Source organism: Malus sylvestris, chromosome 15 (genome assembly GCF_916048215.2).
Source record: "Malus sylvestris chromosome 15, drMalSylv7.2, whole genome shotgun sequence".
Classification (NCBI taxonomy): domain Eukaryota; kingdom Viridiplantae; phylum Streptophyta; class Magnoliopsida; order Rosales; family Rosaceae; genus Malus; species Malus sylvestris.
This window is the reverse complement of record NC_062274.1, coordinates 16,850,863-16,875,674: the sequence shown is the minus strand read 5'-3', so window position 1 is coordinate 16,875,674 and position 24,812 is coordinate 16,850,863. Positions and strand designations below refer to the sequence as shown.

Here is a 24,812-nt window from a genome sequence, read left to right as displayed (position 1 = left end):
GTCTTGGGTAAAAAATATTAAACCTCATCCTAATCACGTCTTAGGTTGACGTGTCTTTTCCTTGGTAATTATCCAATGGGTCATATATTATATAGGAAATTTTAATGAAAAACTTTTGGTACTATTTATTTTAACAAAAAAATCATATTTTTACATTAAAAAGTCAATTATGGTACTCTTTATTTTACCCTTTACTTTATCTTTATTGTTAAAACTTAAAGTTTTCAAACAATTTTCTTTAGTTTTCCTTATTATTTATTATCTAAATATACTTTAAATATTTTTATATTTTTAAAATTTGAAAAACAAACAAGAAATAATTTCTTCTGTAGAATGTTCACGCAGGGAAGCTTATCGCCGCGGCGGTGCATGGGAAACATTTTCCAGTCAGAGATAGAAGCAGCGGCATAGCCAGCATAGGATCTTGGTTGTCCTTGATCCTAGCAACTTCAAAAGTCCTATATATTTGTTTGTATATCGTTTTTGATTTCTAAAAACATTTAAGACAAATTAAATTACAACTTCTTTCTCCTACTTCTTTTATTTTCTTCTATCATATTTGTCTTTTTTTCTCTCTTCATGTATGAAATATTTTAGTTGAAAAGTCTTGGCAGTTTTCAACATTACTCTCCACAATATCATGCATTCACTCTCAATAAGCCTCAACAAATGTCGACATAAACTTTCAACATATGTTGACAAAAATTAGAAGGTATCTGTTAGGTTCTCGACGAAATAGCCCGATAAACCTTTTTAGTTGATATTATAACTTCATTATTTGAAAATACTGGTTATGCTACTGGATAGAAGTGTAACATAAAATAATGCGCACGCATTTGTGGCGGAGAGTGGGAAATGTGGGCGTGAGAAATGAAAGATTTTTTAGTACGACTGGAACAAGAGATAGTACATTACGTGTCACTATACCAATGGTGGAATATGTGTTTTAAAAAATTAATAACTTAAAAAATACGAAAATATTTTGGCTCACCAGTTATATAAAAATACTGGTGTACCATATGTTCCCTCGAAATAAAAATCTTCTCGTGGAAAACAAGCGAGGAAAAACAGTGAGGGGCGGCTGTGATAGGGAAGGTGTATGCAGCCAAACGTTGAGGGTGCGAATGGGCCCACCACCAATGGAGAAGACGAAAAGGACGAAAGCTTCAAAAATACAAGAAAAGTAGAGAGAGAGAGAGAGAGAGGTGTGTGGCAAGTGCTTTTAATCAGGAATTTAGGATCACGTTTTTGTGTGTGTTGTGTTGTCACAGCAGCAAAAGCCCGAGAGAAAGGAAGGAAAATATAGAGTGAGGAGAGAGAGAAAGAGTGAGTCTTTGAGGAGGAAGAAGAGGAGAGGAGGGGAGGGGAGAGATAGTGTTTTATTTAGACAGTTGGAGGAGAGGAGACATGTCCAAGGTCTTCCCAACACTTATATTCTTTGCTCATTCATCCCTTACCAGATACCAAAGGTCTCTCTCTCTCTCTCTCTCTCTCTCTCTCTCTCTCTCTCTCTCTCTCCCACTCCTATTGCTTCATTTTCTCTCTCTTGCCTTTCCATTTTCTTTTTCCATTTATGGGTTTTATTTTTCTGCTAATTTATTTTATGATGATTTTTATTTGTTTATTGGTGTAGAATCAAGTGGGTTGCTTTCTGTTTGCTATTTACTGATTGCATGTAGATTTTGAGATCATTTGGTTTTGTTTTCAGGTGTTTCTGAAGATGGGAAAGTAGTAAAGTTGTCTCCTTCATCAGTTCTTGTTTCATACCTGTTTTGGGTATGTTTTTATTTCTATTTTTGTACATTTTTCTGCATTTTATTTGTTTTTATTTAAATTTTACTTATTTCCTCTTTTATTATTGGGTTTTCTGGACAATGCTTTGTTCTGGTGGGATTGAATGAGTAATGGGGAGAGTAATATATTTTGTAATTTTTTATTTTTTGGTATGATTGGAGTTGGTCTGGAAATCTCAAGTCTTTTCATTTATCTGTTTTTATTGGTCTAATTTGTTGCATGCTGGTACTGCTTGTAAACTTCTCTGTAATATTTACTGACATTTTCGATCAGGTTTTCTAAACCTTGTTTTTTACTTACATGGTAATTGAGATATTAAATGCAATCTGTACAAACTTGGAAAAACCACTTCTTGGTGTTCTTAGCATGCGGAGTCTGATACATTTAAAAGGTAGAAACAGGACTACCGACTTGTTAGCTGTAAATGCTTCGTTTGCTGATGTAAATCTGATTCGAAGTAGGAGAAATGCTGTGGCTTTTGTTGGATAAGTGATTCGGATAGAATAATCTGTTGGATAGTTCCAATTTATCAGTGAGTTTTCTTATGTTGGTTTGTTTGTGATATTCATTCATGTTCATGGGATTGAGTAGATAATTTGTAAGTGTCCTTAATACAAGGTAGTACTTATTAAGGATCTTTTTTATTTTGCATAAAACTCAGGACACGACGATAGAATCATCTATACCAACTCAAAACTTGAACAAGAACATTTTCAATCAAACTTCCGTCCAGGCAATGCCCCTTTATACTAATTCCATGTCGTGGATTCCAAGTGAACGACAAATTTCAGAGTCTTTATCCAAGGATGTGAGCTTCAAAGTGGTATTTCCGCCACAAGGTTATCATGACGCAAAGCATTTAGGACTTAAACTACAAACAGACCAGGGATCATCATCCACAACCCACTCAATTGGTCACTCTCAAGGTCAGTGCAATTTATCAGAATCTGGTATATAAACTCGTGGTTTATGATCTTATCATAATATCCTGCACACATTGTTTTGGTATCAAATTTCTGAAGTACACTGTTGTAATTAAAAAAAAACAACTTTTTGATATAAAAAGTTTGTTTTAAGAAGTGAAATTTCTGAAGACATAGTTCCCTTATGTACTTAGCTCATATGCTTACCATTAAAACATTCTTTGTTCCCCTTGTTTTCGTGGACTTAGTTCTCTTCTCTTCTGTTTCTTGTCCTTGAACACAGGCGAAGATGAAACATGTGGTAAGAGTGCTGATGGGAAACTGAAGCCAGTTTTCTTGCCGAGTAATCAAGATTTAATGTCGAACTCTTCTCAAGTTGGTTACGGCAATTTAGTGGTAGGTGGAGCCGTTATACCCAGAATTTAACCGTTAGATGGTTGCTAATTTGAACATCTCCTTTCTTCCAGGGCTGCATACCATATCCTTATGTTGACCCTTACTTCAGTGGGTTCGTGACTGCATATGGATCACAGGCTATGGTAAGTTTTGTTTCCATTGGTGTTTGATTAGATTCTTTCACCAAATTGCGTCTAAGGAAATGCGGCTAATTGTCTTTTTAACTGTTTAAGATGAATCTATATTCTACAATTTTTCATCTGATTGGACAAACAAGTTTTATATCCAATTTATGTTGGTCTGAGCTCCATCATTCTGATTATATTTATTAGTTTTTCTTATTTGTTGTGATTGTCACCACCTTTTATGAGCTTATAATTGGAAATTAACTTAATGCAGTCCCATATGCTTGGGATCGTACCTACACGAGTTCTGTTGCCTCCTGATCTGGCACAAGATGGACCCATCTATGTCAATGCAAAACAGTACCGTGGAATCCTCAGAAGGAGACAGTCCCGTGCAAAGTTGGAGGCTCAAAACAAACTTCTCAAAGCTCGAAAGGTATGCACCAAGTCAAAATTCATTTTGATTCCTTTGCTACATTTGGTTCTACATGGAAGTATGTGTTCTTAGTTTGCTGACCAGAATCTCATGTTACTCATCCTGATCTTGTCCATGGAAGAGAATCAGCGGTTGTGTAATAAATGAAACCTCATCCATCCAAACCAGGCCTTACCCTCTTGACACTTTTAAATCAATGCAGCCTTATCTCCACGAGTCTCGCCATCTTCATGCCCTGAATAGGGTAAGGGGCTCTGGTGGACGTTTTCTCAGCACAAAGCGGCAATCAGACCAGAACGCCTCCAGTAGTACCCACCACGTTTCTGACTCCATCAGCGTACTTCAGAAAGATACAGGGGACACAGAAAGTCATCACTCGGAAAGCAGTGAATTCCTCCCTAGTGTTGCAATCCACTCAGACATGACAAGTGTTTCCAACACAAATGACAACTTTCGGCAGCCAGATCGCAGGTTTGTAGGCATCCCTCCCCACATGAGTGGAGCAATGGAGTTCCATGGCAGGTTTATGCGTGCTGGAAACCAGCACTTTGCTTCTGTTGTCCGGTGAGAGGTCAGCACAAACAAGATCATCTTGTTCTCAGCGGTTGGGCAAATCATCCTTGGCTTTTCTCACTCTGCTACCATCTTTCAGACAACTGGTGATTGGAAAACCAAAGATCAACCACCCTTCGTGCTTCTAATGAAATGGTGGCATTTAGAGATGCTGTAGTCTAGTAGGTTTCATATGTATTCTCTCTTGTTCTAGTTCTGTGTTGTTAACCTTGATGAAAGGAGACTGTTTGATTCAAATCGGCTAAAAGCTACGTTGCGAATGTTGCACAAGAACAGTTTGGTTTGATTCGATTCCGATATGTACGACCTTGCATTCGTGTGGCAAGTTCCTTGCATAATATTGGGTTTTTGCTTGCAGCTGGTTTGATATAAAGTTTGTTTTATTTGTTTATTCATTTTTTTGGGTTCAAAAAGTTTGGATGATGATGTTTTCTGGGTTAAAAGTTGATAACGTGATGCTGAAGCGTTCTTAGAACAACTCATTGCCTGCATCTCGCACCCAATTCTCTTTACCTGCAACTTGCAAGCCGGCACATATGTAAACTATCTCATTACATCACACATGTCAAATTTTAATTTGTCTGCAAGAGTGAACGGTTCCGAATTGTTCTATTTTTTATATTAAGAATTTAAGTATTTTCCTTTACATTTATGAAGCCAAGTATTCTTCTTGACAAAATAGCGCCAATGTATCATGATGGTATTCGGTATCAAACAAATTTTTCCTACATAATTTGAAAAAATAATATTTTTTTGTTTGTTGGAAACAACAGGATATTATAAACTACTTTGATTTATTAGATGAAATTTAAACTTAGATTCAACTCACATATGACTTTTGTTTTAATAGAGAAAGAACAATCTACTGTTTGTTCTAGCTAACTTGACTTGACTCGTATCAGTTTTATGATGCTTTCTATTAAATTTTTTTAATCATCAGATCTATATTTTTTTAAAGAGGTCGCACTTGGTGCGATGTCAAGTGCCTTTGCCCATAAGCGATAGGTCTCGGGTTCGAGACTTAGGATTTTCATTTTTAATCAAAAAATTTGACAGTTAAAAGATCCTTAAATTAGTGTTTGAGAATGAGACTTTGAAGTCCATAGGAAATCTCATCATACGAACTACGAAGTTGCAAAACCAATTTACATGGCCCCACCCTCACCTTAATAAAATTGACCAAAACAAATCCCATTGTTCATTTCCTTCATTTAAAAAAAATTCAGAATTTTCAACTGCGACTAGTATTTCTCTAGAAATAAGATGTTTTAAGTTCGAATTTCGTTGATGACGAATTCAATATCAGATTATATTGCTCATTTTAATATAAAAATATTGATATATTAAAAAAAATCAGAAATTTCAACCCCCAAATTTCCACTATGCACTTTCCAGATAGTTAAAAAGGAGCCGGAGATTAGAACAAGCCGAAAACCCAAACCCAGCAAAAAGCTCCTCACACCCCCACCCAGCCATGGTGTCGTACGTGAACGCGCTGCTGTACGGGGTGGGCGGCCTGGTGGTGGCCGGCATGGCATTGCTCGTCGCCCTCCAGGAGCGGCTTGTCTACGTCCCCGTCCTGCCGGGTCTCACCAAGTCCTACCCGATTACCCCCGCCCGCCTACGCCTTACTTACGAGGACGTCTGGCTCCACTCCTCCGACGGCGTTCGCCTCCACGCTTGGTTCATCAAGCTCTTCCCCCACTGCAGAGGTCCGATCCGGTTCTCTTTGCCCGATTCGTTTTTGAATTTCATGTTGTGTTTGATTTGGATGAGCTCTGAATTCTGCTGAATTGGAATTGGGTTTTGGTTTTGATGAGACAATTAGGGTTTTTTCGGTTAGGGGGCTTAGTGAATTACCCAAAGCAGCTAACTAATTGTGTTTGTTTTTGTTAATTTAGATTATAGCTTACTAGAAATGCATGCATTCCACAGTAATCCCTATTCATTTCGTTTAAAAATTCGTCTCTGTCTCTAAGTAATTAGGTCTTTACTTAAAAATTAAGCTGTTATCTTGGACTGCTTACGAATTTTTCGGTATGTTTGTAGCACACAAGGAACAATATTTGATTCTAAGATTCTTATTTTGCTTGCTTTTCAGGTCCAACCCTCTTGTTTTTCCAAGAAAATGCTGGAAGTATCCTTTTTCTCAGAATAGTCAGTCTTTGTTACTATAATTTGGAAACAATGACGTTGTGCGTTGTTTTCATGATTTTTCATTTTGGTTTACATGTAATTTCATGAACTTAGTGGGGAATTGAGGGTTCTATATGCTTTATTGGCCTTGACCACTGACCTGCAGACATTGCTCATCGCCTCGAAATGGTCCGGATAATGTTACAGAAATTGCAATGTAACGTGTTCATGCTTTCATATCGAGGGTATGTGCCTATTGTGTTTCTATCTTGTTGCTTTGTTATTGTATCAACAGCTTAATTAAGAGTAATATATGATGGTTGGAAAGAAAATTTGTGTTGGTGTATGCATACTAAGATGCTAATCTTCATTGATATAAACAGTTATGGAGCAAGTGAAGGATATCCTTCTCAGCATGGGATCATAAAAGATGCTCAGGTATGCTTTTCATTTACAGTTGAATTATGATTCTTACTGTATTTATATTTTAGCGCTGTTTGTATGATTTTCTTTCTTTCTTTTTTTCTTTTTGTCTGCTAGGTTGCATTGGATCATCTTTCTCAGAGGACTGACATTGACACATCTAGAATAGTTGTCTTTGGAAGGTCACTTGGTGGTGCTGTTGGAACTGTGGTCACTAAAAACAACCCTGATAAGGTATCACTCTATTAAATCTGTTGCAACTTAATGTTTTTCACTTCCTTTGAGTATTGGAAATTTCACCACCATCATGGTACTTAAATCGTAAATTTTTTTTTTGGGTGGGTAGGCCGAAATAATTTCTCTCTCTTTATGCCTTGCAGGTTGCTGCACTGATAGTGGAAAACACCTTCACATCTATTTTGGACATGGCTGGAGTTTTACTCCCTTTCTTGAAGTGGTTTATTGGAGGCAGTGGTTCAAAAGGTCCTAAAGCACTTAATTTTCTTGTACGGTCTCCTTGGAGTACAATTGATGTCATTGGTGAGGTGAGCTTTCTTGGTGGTAGAATTTATTGTTTCACCCTGCAATTAGACATGAAAAACAGAAACAATATGGTAGACTTTTATCGTCTGTCTTTTTCAATTTCCTACATATTCCAGTGTTCTGATTGTACCAGTCCATGTTTGATTCTACCCAGGATATCTGGTTGAAATAACTGTATTTTAAGTCATTTTTTCACCAAAACCATATTGTGCTTTAAAAGTGAGCTACCAAGTGTAAAAATTGGCACCAGTACTACATTTCAGCAAACGTTAGTAACATTAAACATGATTCTTAAAGATGTAAAAAAAAAAAAACATCCTTTCTAAATAGCGGTCGCCTCAAAATCAACAAAGTGTGATGAGACACTTTTCTTCTGCCATTACCTTAATGTTCTGTCCCTCACATGTGACGATCAAAAATGCAGGTTAAGCAGCCAATCCTCTTTCTCTCCGGCTTGCAAGATGAGATGATTCCTCCGTCCCATATGCAAATGCTGTATGCCAAAGCAGCTGCCCATAATAAGCAGTGTGTTTTTGTGGAATTTCCCACTGGCATGCATATGGATACTTGGCTCACTGGTGGTGATAATTATTGGAGAACGGTCCAGGAGTTTCTTCAACAACATGTTCCAGCAAAAAATGATGATGAATCGTCTCACACTGATAGAGGTAAGTTTTGGTTACTGAAGTCTTCCAAAATCTTTACACAGAGCACGCACAAAAGTTGAATGAAGGAAAATAACACTCCATAAGATAATGAATGTATAAGAATTATGAACAGAGAGGGAAAATTCATGTTGGATCATTTTACACATACTGAACTGTGTAATTTAAGGATTAACTTGGGAATGGATGCTGGCGCTACAGCCTGGTTGAGTTCTAAAATACTTAATTATTTGACTACACGTCAAGTACCACTGGGGCGGGGGTGAAACTTCATGTTGTATGAACTTGGGATGTAAGTTCCTTATACTGGTTTTCAAATTACATGATTTATATTTGTCAATCTTTGAGCTTTGCTTTTGATAAAATTAGTTATCCTAGATTTCGGGGCAGAATGATTTACTTCTTGGAGCATTCTTTTGTGCAAAATGATTTACTCTCTTTCTCCACTCTCAGATGTGGGGGCAAAGTGATTGGATGGATTTTAGACTTGTTCAAGCAATCTGATTGGCTCCTCACTCAACACAATCTGTACCTTTTTTCTGAAGCTGCAGCAATTGAAAGCTCTCTTTGAGGAGCCGCTCTGCAAGGACCGCTGCACCTATTCAGGTCTTCCCTGTTGAATATTTTTTGTTGGTTTACAAACTTGAGACAATTGGGAGAAAATGTGAATGCCATGGATCTACTATATGACTTCTGACATACACGCTCGATGCCTAATCTGTTCTTACTGACCCATTGTATGAAATAAGAAGTCACTATATATGCAAATATATATGTTGAGTTGGTGCATCAGACCGTTTGTATTGTATCCCTTTTGTGGTGCGTTGGGACAAATGTTGCTTTGAAAATTGTTAGGTTTAAATCCAAGTCATTCGGAGTCGACTGTTTAATTACCTTTTATTGATTTACTTTTGAGTCTCAACCGAGCAACGCGATTGACTTTTTTGTTTTTCCGGTTACAATGCGATTCAGATTATGTGAACCGTATGTTTGCCTCTTGGTAACATGATCAACGAAGATTCTAAAATCGGCTTCGTTGCCGGAAACTGGAATTTTCCACTGTAGTTGCCGGGACAAATGAAGCAAAATGAATTTTAAACTCCGCGTTGATGAAATCTGGGGTCGTCTGTCTAAATAAATTAGTTTTTTTTTTTGTTTTTTGACGCCTCATCCTATGTCCTGTGTTTGATTATTCCTCCCCAAATCGCTTGGTCTAAATATTTTGTTAAACAACAAAAAAAAAACATAGCAAATTTATCCTATGTGGACCATGGTTTTTAGCGTAAAAACTCCTGGCTAATTAGCCACGCCCCAAATTTAAAGAAATTTCTTTTTGTATTTTTATTTATTTTATTTAATTGGGTTTTGGTGTGTCTTTCTGCGCCGTCGCTTCTCCATAAATAAAATGATTAAATAAATCAGTAATTACGATGTGGCAACTCAACCCATTTACCATTCTACCACCACCTTCCTTCCGGCTTTCTTATATTTTCTAAACTCAAGTAAGCTCTGAGGAGGAGGGAGGGAGAGACGGGGGGAAGAGAGTGTACGGACATGGTGATGGAAGTAGTAGGAGGAGAAACAGCAGCGTACAGCCCGCGCACTGTGGAGGAGGTTTTCACCGACTTCAAGGGCCGTCGTGCTGCCTTGATCAAAGCTCTCACCACTGGTCTCTCTCTCTTTTCTTAATTTACTTGTTAATATTTATTTTATTTTATGTTAATTTTTAACTTTTGTCAGTTAATATTTTGACGTTTTGGCGTTTAGTTAGGGCTTTGTTCTAATATTTTGACGTATAGTTAATTTGAATTTCAAAAGATTTAAATAGATTTTTTTTTTTTAATTTTCATAAAATCTTCTTGAGTGTTATTCAAAAGATCCAATAATGTATGTTTATTGGACCTTTTGAGGCAATTATGGACCCTGAGGAGCAATTCTATTTGGTTAATATTTCATAGGATTATGTAGACTTCTTGAAAGATTTGACACAAAGAAATGCCTCTTAGTTACATCTCTCATTCACATACAAATCTTGATTTCGAAAACCCCACAAGAACCAATCGATACAACTAGACAGAGAGAGAAATGGGAAGCACATTCAATATCAGAAGCACAACACTAGCGATAAACCCAACAAAACCTTCATACTTTTTACGCAACAAAAAACCCCATGCTATTCACAAACAGATTTTCAAATCAAAGGAGAAAAACCCACAAACCATAATCTTCAGAAAAATCATCTATTAAAAAAAAGGGGAAATTGATCACTTAACAGATGCATACCAAGAAAGAGTGGGATCCAAGTGTAAACACGAATTTCCTGTAACAAATGAAACAAGAACACCTATACAAAATAAATTTGTATTAATGTAAATTTAGGGTTACAATCTCTTTACAACTTGATCCTCTGATTTGATCTCCGAACTGTGTAGATGTGTAGTGTTGTTGATTCAAGGGTCATGATGACTTGATCTTGGATGAACGAATGCCGCAAGGTTTTGGCTCTTGGCAATGGAGGAACCAACACTTATAGGGGTGTTGGTGGTTCTTCACGGGATTTGACGAAGAACAAGAAGGGCTTTTCGAGTCTACTTGAGTGTTTGAGTGTTTTAGGGGTTTGAGTGCTTAAGAGTTTTAGAATTTCAAATCTTCAGCGTCTGAGTGTGAAATGATTTATGGACCTCTTTCTTTGTCTTAGAGCCTCCTATTTATATACTCTCCAAGCTTTGACTACGGATAGATTTGGCCTTGATTGTGGGCTTGATTAATTGACAAAAGAACCATGACTCGATTAGTGGGCCGGTTCGTGATTTGACTTCATCAATTAACATTTGATTTAATTAAATTAAAATCAAATAATTCATTTCCGCCAAGTGTTGACACGTGTCGTTCTTGATGACTTGTCCGATTTTGTTGAGTCACACGCCATGTGTACAATTTATGAGACACGTGGCGCATGTCACGTATACCCTGGCACGTTAAAACTTTAATGCGTTTGAAACATTTATTTAATCGAAATTTCGATGTCTACACCAAGAACACAATGAAGAAGAAAGGTCTCGGCGTTCAATTTGGTGCTTATATTGGCTTAGGAGAGAAAAGTCAAATTGAAGTTTGAAAAGAAATCCTAGGGGGCAGATGAGATTCTTTGTAACCTTTGTTATGCATAAAATTCACTCCCAAATCCTACAAAATCATTTACTTAAAGAAATCTATTAAAATCCATGACATTTTGAATACCTACATATTTGAATGGACTTTTTAAAATCTTAATTGACTACCGTTGGATTTGAATGTATTCTACAAAATCCTCTTAAAACTTAAGTTGACTACACCATGATTTCAAAGTATTTTAAAATCCTCTTTTAAAATTTAATTGACTACACCTGAATTTTAAAGTTTATTAAAATCCTATCAAATTCTAAATTGACTACACCCCCTAAATGTTTTGGGAAATTTGAAAAAATAACCAAATTTTAGACTCGATATAGAATTATAGCCACCATTTTAATTTTATGATAATTATTGTCACATCCCCGCCTGGGGCGAACCACTTCTCGGGCCTGCTCTACCACCATAGCACGATATTGTCCGCTTTGGACTTACCATTCCCTCACGGTTTTGTTTTTGGGAACTCACGAGCAACTTCCCAGTGGTTCACCCATCTTGAGAGTGCTCTGGCCTCCTTCTCGCTTAACTTCGGAGTTCCTACGGAACCCGAAGCCAGTGAGCTCCCAAAAAGCCTCGTGCTAGTTAGGGATGGGAATATAATTTAAGGATCACTCCCCTGGGCGATGTGGGATGTCACAATCCACCCCTCTTAGGGGCCCGACGTCCTCGTTGGCACACTTTCGGCCAGGGATTGACTCTGATACCATTTTTGTCACATCCCAGCCCAGGGCGGACCACTTCACGGGTCCGCTCTACCACCATAGCACGATATTGTTCACTTTGGGCTTACCATTCCCTCACGGTTTTGTTTTTGGGAACTCACGAGCAACTTCCCAATGGGTCACCCATCTTGGGAGTGCGCTGGCCTCCTTCTCGCTTAACTTCGGAGTTCCTACAGAACCCGAAGCTAGTGAGCTCCCAAAAAGCCTCGTGCTAGTTAGGGATGGGAATATAATTTAAGGATCACTCCCCTGGGCGATGTGGGATGTCACAATCCACCCCCCTTAGGGGCCCGACGTCCTCGTTGGCACACTTTCGGCCAGGGATTGGCTCTGATACCATTTTTGGCACATCCCAGCCCAGGGCGGACCACTTCACGAGCCCGCTCTACCACCGTAGCACAATATTGTCCACTTTGGGCTTACCATTCCCTCACGGTTTTGTTTTTGGGAACTCACGAGCAACTTCCCAATGGATCACCCATCTTGGGAGTGCTCTGGCCTCCTTCTCGCTTAACTTCGGAGTTCCTACAGAACCCGAAGCCAGTGAGCTCCCAAAAGGTCTCGTGCTAGGTAAGGATGAGAATATACATTAAGAATCACTCCCCTAGATGATGTGAGATGTCACAATTATAACCAAAACTTGATGTAAAAGTACTAATATACCCTTAATATTAGAGTTTCTCACAACAACCAAAACAAACTTTTAAACTATCTTAAAGGGAATTGTTATTAGTACTCAAAAAAATTCATTTCGCACTCCAAACTTTCTATAATTAGAAAGAAAAATACATTTGTAAGAAGTGTAAAATGAAATTTTTAGAGTGCTAATAATAGTTCCCATCTTAAAATGAGAAATTAATATTTATCACTTTTTTGTTTTTAGTATTCACTGTGCATATGCAATTTCGTATTCTTTCTTCATCCACTGCAAAAATATATCGGAATGTATGCAATTTAGTTAGTGAAGCACCAAATCCAGGTATCTAATAAAAAATAATAATTAGTACCTTCTTAAGAACATTCTCATAGCTTGTCCTGCTAATTAAAGAGAAAGCCAATATGTCTGCATCTCTATAATTTAGCGGCCTCAACCAGCAGTAATCCTCAACATTTTAAGGTAGTTTAAAGGTTGTGTTGTGGTTGTTATGAGAAACCCTAGTATTAAGGGTATATTAATCATTTTACGTCAAGTTTTGGTTATAATTATCATAAAATTAAAAGAGAAGTGTTATTGGCACTCCAAAAATCTCATTCACACTCCTCACAAGTGTAATTTTCTTTTCAAATATAGAAAGTTTGGAGTGTATAATGAGATTTTTGTAGTGCCAATAACAATTTCCAATTAAAATAATGATTATAATTCTATATAGGGTCTAAAATTTGGTTATTTTTCCAAATTTTCCAAATGTTTTCCTCATTTTTCTAACTTTGTTTCTTCTTGTATTTATTTATTTGTTTATTTTGTGCAGATGTTGAGGATTTTTACCAGCAATGCGATCCTGGAGAGAGGGCTCTCTATGTTGTCTTTTTTTTTTTGGTCAATTTTTTTTGTTTAATTACTGTTTTACCTTTGTGTCCATGGCCCTTCAATTTTATTAAATTTGTTCACTATAAATTAATACTACATAAAATTATTGCTTTCTAACTTTTTTTTTCCTTTCTAGTTTTAGAACTTGAATCTTTTATTTCTGGTCCTCCCTTTTGTTTTTGATAGAACAACATATTTACACTAAAGAATGTGGCAATAAATTGGTATCAAACTCCCTTTTTTAAATGCTTAGGTTGCCGCCACTTAGTACTACAGTTTGGTGGTATCCTTTTCACTTGGAAGTAGGTGGTCTTAGGTTCGAATCTCGCGGATGACAAATTCGATACCAAATTAGGTTTCTCATTATGTGACTTAGCCGAACTCCCCCTAAAAATATCAATGTACTCAAAAAAATGCTTAGCTTGCCCCATTAGCTTTGTTCTCTTTGCTCTTTGTTTCGTTTTCGTCCATCATTTTTACGTGATGCTTACGATTTGGTTGTGTTGAGATGAAAGACATAGGTTTCTGTGGTTTCCTTATTTGGGTGAGAGTAGTAAATTCGTAATCGCGTTTCAAAAACCTACCTTCTGGGGTCATTTAACTTGGATCTAGTTAGAAAATTTGTTGCATTTGATTGGATCCTGCATGTAGTGAAGATATAACTGCTAGAAAGAGCATTCACTACATTTTTTTTCTGGTTTTTGTCATCGGAACTGGAACATCGTTGAATGTTTCCGTTGGCAGTTGCTCTTATGCTTTCGCATTGCATTATTTTCTAATTTGGTGTTTCTATATTGTAAACGTTTCCGTGCAAGTTCTTAACACTCTCTGTGGTCCTTATGATGGATGCTTATTATTGTGTTTAACTAATTGGTAATTGATTGGTCAATGTTTCAGACATGGTGAATCTTTGTTTGTATGGATTCCCGAATGAAGAATGGGAGGTTAATCTACCTGCTGAAGAAGTTCCTCCAGAGCTCCCGGAACCTGCTTTGGGCATCAACTTTGCCAGAGATGGAATGCAAGAAAGAGACTAGTTGTCTCTGGTAGCTGTGCACAGTGATGCATGGTTGCTTTCGGTGGCTTTAGAGCAAGTCCACCGGAACACCATTAGGCCGGCACCCAGTCAAAAAAAGGGGTCGGGACTCAGTCAATTCGCTCCAGCCCGTTCAATTGCCTGGCACCCAGCCCAAGCTGGTCTCCAGACCAGCCTAGAATTGACAGAGCTAGGGACCAAGCTATTAGCGTGCGTTTTTTGGGAATGGCGCAGGCGAAATCATGCTGGTGACCCGTTGCCCGACATCAATCTTCATCGGCACCGTCGACATCCGATCCTACTTCGTCCCGCTCCTCCCCTCATCGCCGCCTTCGGTTGTCCGGTCCCTCTACGCCACCACCTCCCCGCCTCTCAAGGTCTACATCTACGATCTCCCACACCGCTTCAACGTCGAAATTATGAACCGCCGGAGTGAGCTGGAAAAGAGAGAGAGAGAGAGAGAGAGAGAGAGAGAGAGAGAGATAGAGAGAAGGACGACAGACGCGAGAGGGATGTGAGAAACCAGAGAGAGAGAAGTGTGATAGATTGAGAGAGAAGAGGTCCTGACTTCTTCTTTTTGTATATATAAATTATTATTTTTATTATTTTATAATAAAAAATAATAATATTTTAATAAAATTGACCAGGCTATTTTTTGTTAGGGGTGGAGATGCTTTGGCCTATTACTGTTCACTGAGGTCGATTACTGTTCACTTGAGTGGATAAATGCGCTGGGTGCTGGCGCAAAGTCTTTAGGGGTGGATTTGCTCTTAGAGTAGTTCCACCGGGAGGTGGTTAGGCCGACACTCAGCCAAAAAACAAGGTTGGCACTCAGCCAATCCTCTCCAGCCCGTGTTCTTGCCTGGCACCCAGCCCAAGCTGGTCTCCAGGCCAGCCCAAAATCGACAGAGGAATGGACTGGCCCGTATGACGCCAACATGACATTAGCCCTTTTTTTTTTCCTTCCTTTTTTCCGCGCCAGGTCGGGTCAAGGGGGAAGACCCTCCTCTCTTTCTTCTCCACCAAACGACTCCCCACGGGGCAAGACGACGCCAACCCCATCGTCGTCGACGGCAAGCTCTGCAAAGTTGGCACCAAGAGTAAGTAAACACTACTAAACGACTGCTTGTTTATGGGTTTTGGGAAAATGGGTCGGGTCGGATTCGATTGTTTGTTCGTCCAGATTGAAAAAGATTGAATCTTTTTGGTTTTGTAGGAGTTGGGTCTGAGCTTGTTGATGACATTGACAGCAGAGGAGGAGGGGAATAGTTGGAAGATGGGAGGGAAGTGCAGGGGTGCAGGGGTGTGCAGCGGTGAAGTTGAGAAAGGAAGTGCAGGGGTGCAGCGGTGAAATTGAAAAACATTTTAATATTTTTTTTTATAAAGTCAGAAATTAAAAATCAAATCATTATTTTTTATTATTTTATAATAAAAATAATAATATTTTAATAAAATAGACTAGGCTATTTTTTGTTAGGGGTGGAAATGATTTGGTCTATTACTGTTCACTAGAGTCTATTATTGTTCACTTGAGTGGATAAATGTTCTGAGTGCTGACACAAAATCCTTAGGGGTGGACTTGCTCTTATACTTTGGTGCCAGATTCGGTTTTGACAAGACTGAAAGGTACACAGATCTCCCTTCTTGAGTGTGTCTGATGCTTTTATTTCTATATGCATGAAAAATAAGGTTGTTTTGAAGTTGCTCTTGTTGTCGCTGATCTTTTGCCCATTTGACTACACTTGGTCTTCATAAGTGGAAAAGGATCCTCGCCCGATCCTTCTCCTAGGGATTCTGTGATTGTGACCATTCATCCTATATCATGCGGTCAGAAATCATTTTAAAATTTAAAATTTAAAATTAAATATAAATAGTACCTAACAAGAACTGACCGCACGATGTACAATGAACGGTCACGATTACAAATCTTTTTCCTTCATATGTAATGCTTCCCGTGCTCTTTTTAATTTTCATATTTTGATATCCTTCAATTCATTTGATATGACAGTTGAAAATTGAAAAGAGTGTGCGGAAGGTAAAAATGAGAGAGTGAAAAGACGAATTACAAAAACAACTAGCATTATCTCTTATAAATAACGTTTAATGTCAACAGTGTGTAGAAACTTAAAAAAGAATCAAACACAAATAATTCTATTGACCAGTCTAATCTACTTGACCCACTCACCATCATAGAATTAGTTGGAGTTGAATCATAGCGTACAGAAATAAATGAATTCTTAATCAAAGATTGATTGACTGGAAATTAAGGGCAAAAAAGCTTGAGTCTAAGATAGACGAAAACAAGAAAAGCTCACAATAGAGGGCAAACACCAAAAGTTGAAGCTTCCATTCCAAAGGGTCCCAAATGCCCTCCTGCTCCACCTGATAACGTTTGACCTAAGCAAGGCATCCTCTCTCTCTTTAAAACACCAATCAAATGTCAAATTTCAAATTTCATATTTAATCTGACCAACACAAATAAAAATTTCAACTTTAGATCTTTTGGTCAATTTCTGCAGGCAAAAAATATTATTTTTTGTTTCTGGGTTTTCATTTTTTTTAATTTATTCAGCAGTGGCTTTCGCACTACCACATCCATTGAGATCTAAATATATATTATACGACTCCATGGCTGCAAAAGCTTGAAGCTTGACAACTTTTCAGCTCACCCAGAAGAGAGAAACGAGCGGAGAAGATGGACAAGAAGCTTCTGGATGCAGCCATGGCGGGAGACACTGCGGCGCTTAAAGATCTGATCGCAGAAGACCCACTTGTTCTCGACAGAGCTTTAGTCTCCTGCGTCTCCGAGACGCCGCTTCACGTAGCTTCAATGCTGGGTCACCTGGGTTTTGTTACCGAGTTACTGAGCCGCAACCCCGAGCTGGCCTCCGAGCTGGACTCGCATGGGTCAACGCCTCTCCACGTGGCGGCGGCGAAGGGGCACGCGGAGATTGTGAAAGAGCTGGTTCTGGCCGATCCGGGGGTATGTGCGGTGAGGAACGGAGACGGGAGGACGGCGCTCCACGTAGCGGCCGCCAAGGGGCGGGTTAAAGTAATGAGAGAGTTGGTCCGAGTTGGGAATGAGTCGACTCGGGCGTTGACCGACCGAGGCGAGACGGCGCTGCACTTGTGCGTTGGGTGCAACCGGTTGGAGGGGTTGAAGGTTTTGGTCGAGGCAGCCGGGAGTGATGATGATTTTGTGAATTGGAAGGATTGTGATGGTAACACTGTTTTGCATATTGCCGTGGCCAAGAAGCAAACCGAGGTACGCAATTTGAATCGTATTAACTTACTAACTGATTAACGCTTGAGCGCCACTGATATTAGCTAGCTCAATGGTTATGGATTAGGGGGCAAAAGAAGGTACTTTAAGTCTCATTTGGTGTCCGAATTGGATAATTCACTAGGATTAATGTATGCTTGATGCAAGAAATGGAAGTCGAATTCCAAATCTTGTCTGAGTTGAAGGCAGAACATGGATTAGTCGTAACGGAAACTTATCCATTCCAATCATTCCAAGGCGGAAAGGCGTTTCAATGTTCAACTAGAACTCGTATCCGAAACATTAATATGTAGCATTTAGAAACTACTGATACTAATAAAGTGTAGAAATTGGCTTATTATAAATGGATTTATATCTTTTCCTACTGATAAGCATCTCTTAAAAGGGACTGAATTCGTGTTAGTTGCATTTTCTTTACAAAAGGGTGTTTTGAATTTGTGCAGATTACCAAATTCTTGCTGTTTAAAACCGGCGTGAACGTGAATGCGTTGAATGCAAACAGCGCTACCGCCTTAGACATTCTGATGCAGAGTCCTAGAGATTTGAGGGATATGGAGATTGAGGATTCTCTTCGAGGTGCTGGGGCTCAGAGTGCAAAGGATGTACGTAACATTGCGCAGGACTGGGTTCGTGCTCCAACTAAAGAGCGTCAGATTTCAAGACATCGAGGCTCAGCATTGTCCTCGAGAGTGAGTGTTTCTATGAAACCGGCTGGGAACAAGAAACCTACTGATTGGCTTGGTAGGAAGAGAAGTTCATTGATGGTGGTGGCATCTCTCCTTGCAACTGTTGCCTTCCAAGCTGCAATAACCCCGCCGGGAGGTTTTTGGCAGGATGACCTGCAAGTCGACGAAAATGGCAACCCTGTGGCGAGTCCTCACACCGTAGGAACATCTGTCATGGCAACCAAGCAGGGAAAAGAGTATGGTCTATTCATGATTTTTAACACAATCTCTTTCCTCACATCCCTAAGCATAATTCTTCTGCTCGTTAGCGGGCTACCTATCAAACGGAGGAGATGGATGTGGATACAAATGGTCATAATGTGGGTTGCCGTCACAACACTAGTAATAACTTATTTCATCACTCTCCGTCATATGTCACCTAATGACGAAAATGTGCAAATCATGTTACGTAAGGTAACCGAGATATCAGTTTTGACATGGTTGACTTTAATGGTGGTTGTGTTCTTTGGCAATGTTATTCGTATGAATCTATGGATTCTCAGAAAGTACGGTTATATTAAGCCAAAAGAGGTAGATGATGAACTTGAAGAGGTGAGAACTGAGGATTAAGTGAACGACTCTCACTTTTCTATGGCTTTGCAACTCGTCTTTGCAGTATTGCAGATGCATTTAACACTAAATTCATTAATCTGGGCGTGGTATCTGGTTCTGATATGGGGTGCCAAACTAGTATCCGAGAAAGTTTTGGTCTGGAGCTTTATGGAACATATGATCGGACGCGTGAAGGTCTGTTTTCTAGCAGCAAATTTGGATGAAGATACTGTAGTTGTAGCCTTTCTTATCTGATGATTTGGGTTGGAACTTGGAAGGGGTAAACTCTCCGGTCTTGTATATCTATTCCTCTGTTAATAAAAGTACAATGTATGCTGCCTTTCAAATTGTGCAGGTCACGAATCGAATCCTCGTGGCTCGGAGACGGCATGCTGTTCTGTGTTTTGCGTTCTGTCTTCTGTCCTTGTAAATTTTTCAGAAGAAGATATCCTTTGGAGATGTAGGGTTTTGGCTGTCTTATGGGATGTTTGGTTGGAAAGGAGTTCTTGAGCCTTGATTTGAATGTGATTTGTGTAATTCCTTATTTCTGTATTTTTATATACAATTATTGTTCCTTGATTGAAATCAAGGAAATGACAGTGATGATTGTGATTTAGGGCACTTCTCATAAATGTACGAGGCTCTTTTAATTCTGATTGAGTCGATTTAAGTTAGTCAACTCAATGTGAGTGTTGCTTTGGTCAAACAGTTAGACCGAAGTTCATCTCTTGAAATGTATGGATTTAAAACTCTTATGTTAGTACGAATATATCATGATTATGTTTTGTCTTCTAGTCTTTCATGCAACCTAAATTTAGCGTCACTGTCCACCAAATACTTGATACGGAATTAAAAAATGCAACTATTGTCATGTGATAAATTGGTGAAATGTGAAAATCTGTGTGTGTATATAGCTGACCGGGGACATGGTCAACAACACCAAATAATCGTGTCTAGCCACCTCCTTGCTGTGTCATTTAAGAACATATGCCTAAACACATGTTGCATTTTCGGAAGTATTTCCTCTTTGGCTAAATTGCAACACCCGTCCCCGCAATTTATCAGATTTTCACTTTCCGTCAATATAATATTTTCCCGTTGCATTTCGTCTTTGTAGTTTTATTGAAATAAACATGAGTTCGAGGAAAATTTTGCAAACTACATAGACCAAATTCAATGCTATTGAACATTCATGGACGAAGGTGTATGGACTAAAAACTTGTTTTAGCCTTGCTTCATCGGGTCTCGAAACTTTGCACTCAATTTCGAATAATACTCCTCTTAAATCACGGTGATAAAAACTTTAAGAGTTTTAATAAAACATTCTTAGTAATGTTCACTTTTTAACGAAAATGACACTTTTACTCTAAAAAAATCACTCCTAGTACCATTTACTTACAACACATTTTTGTTCTTTTGATTAAAACTCAAAGTTTTCAAGCCATTTTCATTAGTTTTTCTTAAAAACTTCTGTTCATTTCACACAAATATCGCCCGCGGCCGGCTGTGAATCGAACACAATGCCTTCAGACGGGCATACATTACAATGCTTGCAAGCGTATACTTACATAACATGGATTTACAACGGAGAGACGAAGATACAACACTGCCTTTTCCCTTTCATCTCATCTTGCCTATCGGTCAACTATGTTCATGTGACAACAAGAAAGAACCTCACAAGCACAGCCATCAAACTTCCCAGGGAATGCCCTGTTTATATTTATTCGTTCATTCGTTCACAATGCGGCTGCATAATGACAAGAACAAAAGCACTACCCAATTTGAAATTCGAAGTTCACCTTGAGATTCACCATCCACTCAGCTTAATCTGAGAGTCTCATTCGGGAAAATAACGTTTGGGTTCCTTATATGTGGATTTAGAGCCGCCAATTCCTTCCATTTTTCTCCAGTACCATGAACGCGTGCTGAGATGCTCCACAAGGTATCACCAGGCTGCACCTTTGTCGTTGCTGGGCCAGAAGATTTTGGAGCAGCTTTTGACTTCATAAATGGATGCTTATTGCTTTTTCCCATTCCATTAGCAAGCAACCAGCGGGAACCGGACTGCTTCTGGTTTGCAGTACCCCATGGCTTCTTTTTATCCGGCTCGGTTTTCAGACCTGCAACATGGACTTCAGTGATTCTAAACTGAGGAATAGCTTCCACTTCGGCCAATTTCTCATCTTTCATCTCCTCCTTTATTTCTTCTTTTCCCACTGACTCAGACTCTTCATCCTCTTGATTATTCTTCCTTGGTTCTGAAACCGAGATGTATATTCTTGGCTTCGGTGGGAGAAACACTCTTTCCACTTGAATGAGAGAAAGCATTGGTGCTCCAACAGGTTCATAGTTTCGTAGTGGATCACGAAGTTGCACCATCAGTGCTACTGTGAAATTGTTCCCTAATAAGCCACACTTTCTAGCTCCTTTGCCACGCCTTCTCTCTCCCCTTGACCCTCCACGAATCATGTCCAAAGAGTTTGCATGATGGGCCGCAAGGATTTGAGAAGTCCGTTCGCTAATATGATCACCATCATCAATTTCACCGGAATCAAGTTTCAACCATTCGTCAAGAGTTAATGAGAGGCCCATTAATCCGTCAACATCATTGCCAGTGTCTTTTATGTCTAACAACTGCATCCCAGCAGCTCCTTCCAAACCAAGGGATTCACCAACATTGACACCCTTGCCCTGGAGAGCTGACATGTCCACAGCAGACTGTGCGCTGATGTTTGAAGGTGCATCTGCATCGGACATCCCGGCTTGTATCCTCAACCCCTCAATTGAGAGTGCTTCAATTTTATCCATGGCTAAAGGAGCAAGGTCTTCTAAAGAGACATACTCTAAGCCCATCTCATTGCCAGCTGCGCTCGAACTTAACTTATTAGACTTAGGCCCAGATGAAATTCCTTTAGCTCTTGTTAGCCCATCGGATGTATGCTGCCCAACCGATTCATGCTGCACCACGAATTCCCTGCAACACTTAGCGACATGCAATAAAGTTAACAACACTTACCAAAGATTTTGGACTTCAAACTAAAAAATCCAGTGTACAAACAAGACGCACAAACCTCTGAGGTCCTTCCAAAGTAGGTGCAGCTTCCCATGCTACTTGCTCCATTGTCCTTCCAGTGATATCTTCCAAGGGCATTAACTTATTTGCTTGCATAGAAAGCTTTTCAATTCCTACTGATGCCAAATGCTGCAATATCTCCATTACCCCAGAACCCATTTCTGCCGGTACCACAACTGGACTAGAAACCTGCATGATCAAGTTCCCGCCACTTTTGGCCTCGCTGAAAAGTGAGGGATTCATGGACCGCACAAACCCTCCATTCTTTGTCTGAAGAAAAGGACCTAACCCATCTCCAAGAGGAGGCAATTCAAAAGGTTCTTCAGCAGGCAAATCCATTGAACTTCCAAAACTAGCACAACTTTTTGGTGGAGAATGTTGAAAGGCCATCTCATTTAAGCCCCACTCCCGCATTAATGCTTCCGTCTCCAAGTCCTCCAACATTTTCGCCTTTGCTTTACTTTTTACTGCCTGAGCTGCTATCTGATGCTCTTCCTCTGCAGCTTGAATCACAGACGAGAAATCAAAACTATCAGATAAATTCTCCCAACCAGACTCAGTTGAAGGTGTGTAGCCATAGTCTGTTTGGTCACTGATGCCTGCATCAAAATCAAACAAAGAACAACCTCCAGCAAGGGCTTCCTTCTCAAATTGTCTTAGCAGACGCTCTCTTGGAGACTCGGGATCACTCTCAGAACTCAATGAAAATGGACTATGCTCTATCCCTAGCATGCTCAAGAACTCATTAGCAACAGATTCTGTAACATCATCCAAGCTATGGGACCTCCCCATCATATTTTTTTTCGAGTCTAATTTCCCTTCCACATAACATCTTTGGTCTTCCGGAGAAGATTCTAGTGCTGCTCTCTCCAAATTGGATACAACACCTAAAGCAGACTCTAGCTCTTTCATGAGTGATTCTTTGGTGCATAAGGCATCTCTGTTGGAAGTGGACTCACTTACCACAAGGTCATTGGTACGACCCTTTTCCTCAGCCTGGGATTCAAGCTCAACTTCATCTTCAACTGCTACCTGTACGCCAGTGGTGATTTCAGAAAAATGGCTTTCAGCTGGAGAAGCATCAGCAGCCTGTGTAACAACTTCTGATTCCGCCAGTTCCTTTGATGGTAATTCTATGCCCTGTTCAACTATGGAAAATTCATTGTCTTCACATTCATTTTCTACTTCTTTACCAGAATCAGGTGATGGGAAAGAACTCCTTTTTATGGGATCAAGATGCTTGTCAACTGGAGTATCTGACTTCTCTTCTTCATCAAATTTCTGATAAAGTGTGTTTACCGAACTAGAAAGTTCCGACCTTGATACTGGCAAAACCTCATGAAGATCCTTTATGCCCTCTACAGATTGAGACAAGGCCTGTGACTGCTGATTAGGAAGAGTTTCAGCACGCCTTATACTTGAGTTATTGTGTCTCGAAGTCAATGCTTCAGAAACATTCTGGCTATTTCCTGTCGCACTGGGATTATCTTCAAGAACTGTATACCCAAAACTAACATTCAATGAACCACCTTTAGCCTTTCCTGATAATTTGAAACTCGTCGTCCAGTTCCCTGAGCTTTTCTCCTCCTCTAACTCCTCCAATGTCAGGGGAAGCAGCCTCGTGAGGTCAATCCTATGCTTCCCCAAATCTAGTTCTGGTGCACCAAACACAGAAGCATATAGCAAAAAATGCTTCGCCTCATACTTTGCCGAATGGTGGGGCCCACTCCTACTACCATATACTGAGCATGTGTGAGTCAACTTCTCTTCAAATTTTGCCGTTCCTTGAACAATCTTTGCCGGATGAGTAACGAAAATACCATCCCGCCTCTTCCAATGTACACATAGACTAATCTCATTCAAAGTGGAGGGCAACCCTTCAATGGAATGGACTTGAAGAGAAAAGCAGCAGCTAAACCTACGGTTTCGGATATGGGTAATCGCCTTCAAGGGCTTCCAATTCCAAAAGGACCTCTTCTCTTTGTTTAACAAGTTTTCACCACCATACTTATTTTTTGATTTCGGGTCAGGTAAACGGTTCCTCCCTAGAGACATTGACGGGTTACTCGCTGCCGGAATTGAACTCTTAGGGGGTTTTTTGTCTACATATAGGGCTTTGCTTATACTCTCAATCTCTTTCAACAATTTCCGATTACCGGAATCTCCGCCCCTCTTCTTCCCACCTTCCAAATTTGACAACATCGTTTACTTTTTTACACACAAATTTCCAAATTCAAAACTGAAACACAAAAAACAATCAAAATTAAGCAAAACCCAATTCTGCAAATCCACCTAAAGGAGCAAATTTTGAGAATTCAAATTAAATTGGGGAATCCTAATTTCTCACAGAAATTGCGAATAATTGAAAATAGAATTGGAATTTAGAAATTAATGAAGAGTGAAAATTTAATTACCGAATTGAGCTAGAAGCTTACTGGTGAATCGAGAACCAACCAAACCCCTTAATTGCACGATTCAAGTCGCGGCTTGAAATTCCGAGCTGGAATTTTGGGGAAAGGTGTTGAAGATTTTGAATTTAAAGATGAGGAAGGAACGAAATCCCAAATCCTAAATCCAAAAGAAAGAGAGAGTTTCGGAGGTTTCTGAGCAGCCTTTCTGTCGCCCAAACTCTCTCTGTCAGTCTCTCCCTCTCTCTCTCCCTCTCTCTCTCTCTCTGAGTCTCTCTGTTTGAATTGCCGCTGCCTCTT

General features: G+C 39.4%; 4 protein-coding genes and 1 pseudogene across 14 annotated transcripts; 4 read left to right on the top strand and 1 right to left on the bottom strand.

Moving 5' to 3' along the window:
• Positions 1 to 1,206: 1,206 nt before the first annotated feature.
• Positions 1,207 to 4,604, top strand: LOC126606036 (nuclear transcription factor Y subunit A-7-like). Of its 7 annotated transcripts, none has more exons than XM_050273501.1 (8): positions 1,207 to 1,469; positions 1,709 to 1,776; positions 2,256 to 2,326; positions 2,456 to 2,720; positions 3,001 to 3,113; positions 3,185 to 3,256; positions 3,513 to 3,674; positions 3,796 to 4,604. In XM_050273501.1, exons 4-8 carry the CDS (start codon positions 2,531 to 2,533, stop codon positions 4,240 to 4,242), a joined length of 984 nt encoding a protein of 327 aa, XP_050129458.1. In that variant the 5' UTR covers positions 1,207 to 1,469; positions 1,709 to 1,776; positions 2,256 to 2,326; positions 2,456 to 2,530; the 3' UTR covers positions 4,243 to 4,604. The 7 variants fall into 7 exon arrangements, with proteins under 7 accessions (XP_050129458.1, XP_050129453.1, XP_050129459.1 ...); XM_050273496.1 differs by having other exon boundaries at positions 2,253 to 2,326; XM_050273502.1 differs by having other exon boundaries at positions 2,196 to 2,326.
• A 1,016-nt stretch (positions 4,605 to 5,620) lies between these two features.
• LOC126604854 (alpha/beta hydrolase domain-containing protein WAV2-like) lies at positions 5,621 to 8,806 on the top strand. 5 transcript variants are annotated; one of them, XM_050272165.1, is made up of 8 exons: positions 5,621 to 5,959; positions 6,349 to 6,384; positions 6,550 to 6,628; positions 6,767 to 6,821; positions 6,924 to 7,040; positions 7,187 to 7,351; positions 7,774 to 8,017; positions 8,216 to 8,354. In XM_050272165.1, the coding sequence occupies exons 1-8, from the start codon at positions 5,722 to 5,724 to the stop codon at positions 8,278 to 8,280; spliced, it is 999 nt and encodes a 332-aa protein (XP_050128122.1). In that variant the 5' UTR covers positions 5,621 to 5,721; the 3' UTR covers positions 8,281 to 8,354. The 5 variants fall into 5 exon arrangements, with proteins under 5 accessions (XP_050128122.1, XP_050128123.1, XP_050128124.1 ...); XM_050272166.1 differs by having other exon boundaries at positions 8,184 to 8,354; XM_050272167.1 differs by lacking the exon at positions 8,216 to 8,354 and adding an exon at positions 8,560 to 8,806 and having other exon boundaries at positions 5,622 to 5,959.
• A 233-nt stretch (positions 8,807 to 9,039) lies between these two features.
• On the top strand, positions 9,040 to 16,198 carry LOC126604855 (PHD finger protein ALFIN-LIKE 5-like; annotated as a pseudogene).
• A 572-nt stretch (positions 16,199 to 16,770) lies between these two features.
• On the top strand, positions 16,771 to 19,681 carry LOC126605895 (ankyrin repeat-containing protein BDA1-like). Its single transcript, XM_050273343.1, has 2 exons — positions 16,771 to 17,736; positions 18,198 to 19,681. The coding sequence occupies exons 1-2, from the start codon at positions 17,167 to 17,169 to the stop codon at positions 19,047 to 19,049; spliced, it is 1,422 nt and encodes a 473-aa protein (XP_050129300.1). The 5' UTR covers positions 16,771 to 17,166; the 3' UTR covers positions 19,050 to 19,681.
• An 857-nt stretch (positions 19,682 to 20,538) lies between these two features.
• On the bottom strand, positions 20,539 to 24,812 carry LOC126604081 (protein PLASTID MOVEMENT IMPAIRED 1-RELATED 1-like). Its single transcript, XM_050271163.1, is given in 4 exon segments — positions 20,539 to 20,875; positions 20,877 to 22,005; positions 22,103 to 24,343; positions 24,519 to 24,812. Coding segments are annotated over 3 exon segments (3,354 nt in total). The 5' UTR covers positions 24,307 to 24,343; positions 24,519 to 24,812; the 3' UTR covers positions 20,539 to 20,854.

Excerpts from the sequence above, each read along its gene's own strand:
- LOC126605895 (XM_050273343.1), top strand. The coding sequence starts at position 17,167 with ATGGACAAGAAGCTTCTGGATGCAGCCATGGCGGGAGACACTGCGGCG. Across the intron at positions 17,737-18,197 it reads TGGCCAAGAAGCAAACCGAG|ATTACCAAATTCTTGCTGTT; the intron begins GTACGCAATTTG and ends GAATTTGTGCAG.
- LOC126604854 (XM_050272165.1), top strand. The coding sequence starts at position 5,722 with ATGGTGTCGTACGTGAACGCGCTGCTGTACGGGGTGGGCGGCCTGGTG. Across the intron at positions 6,385-6,549 it reads TTTCCAAGAAAATGCTGGAA|ACATTGCTCATCGCCTCGAA; the intron begins GTATCCTTTTTC and ends ACTGACCTGCAG. Across the intron at positions 8,018-8,215 it reads ATCGTCTCACACTGATAGAG|CCTGGTTGAGTTCTAAAATA; the intron begins GTAAGTTTTGGT and ends CTGGCGCTACAG.
- LOC126606036 (XM_050273500.1), top strand. The coding sequence starts at position 2,531 with ATGCCCCTTTATACTAATTCCATGTCGTGGATTCCAAGTGAACGACAA. Across the intron at positions 2,721-3,000 it reads CTCAATTGGTCACTCTCAAG|GCGAAGATGAAACATGTGGT; the intron begins GTCAGTGCAATT and ends CCTTGAACACAG. Across the intron at positions 3,114-3,184 it reads TTGGTTACGGCAATTTAGTG|GGCTGCATACCATATCCTTA; the intron begins GTAGGTGGAGCC and ends CCTTTCTTCCAG.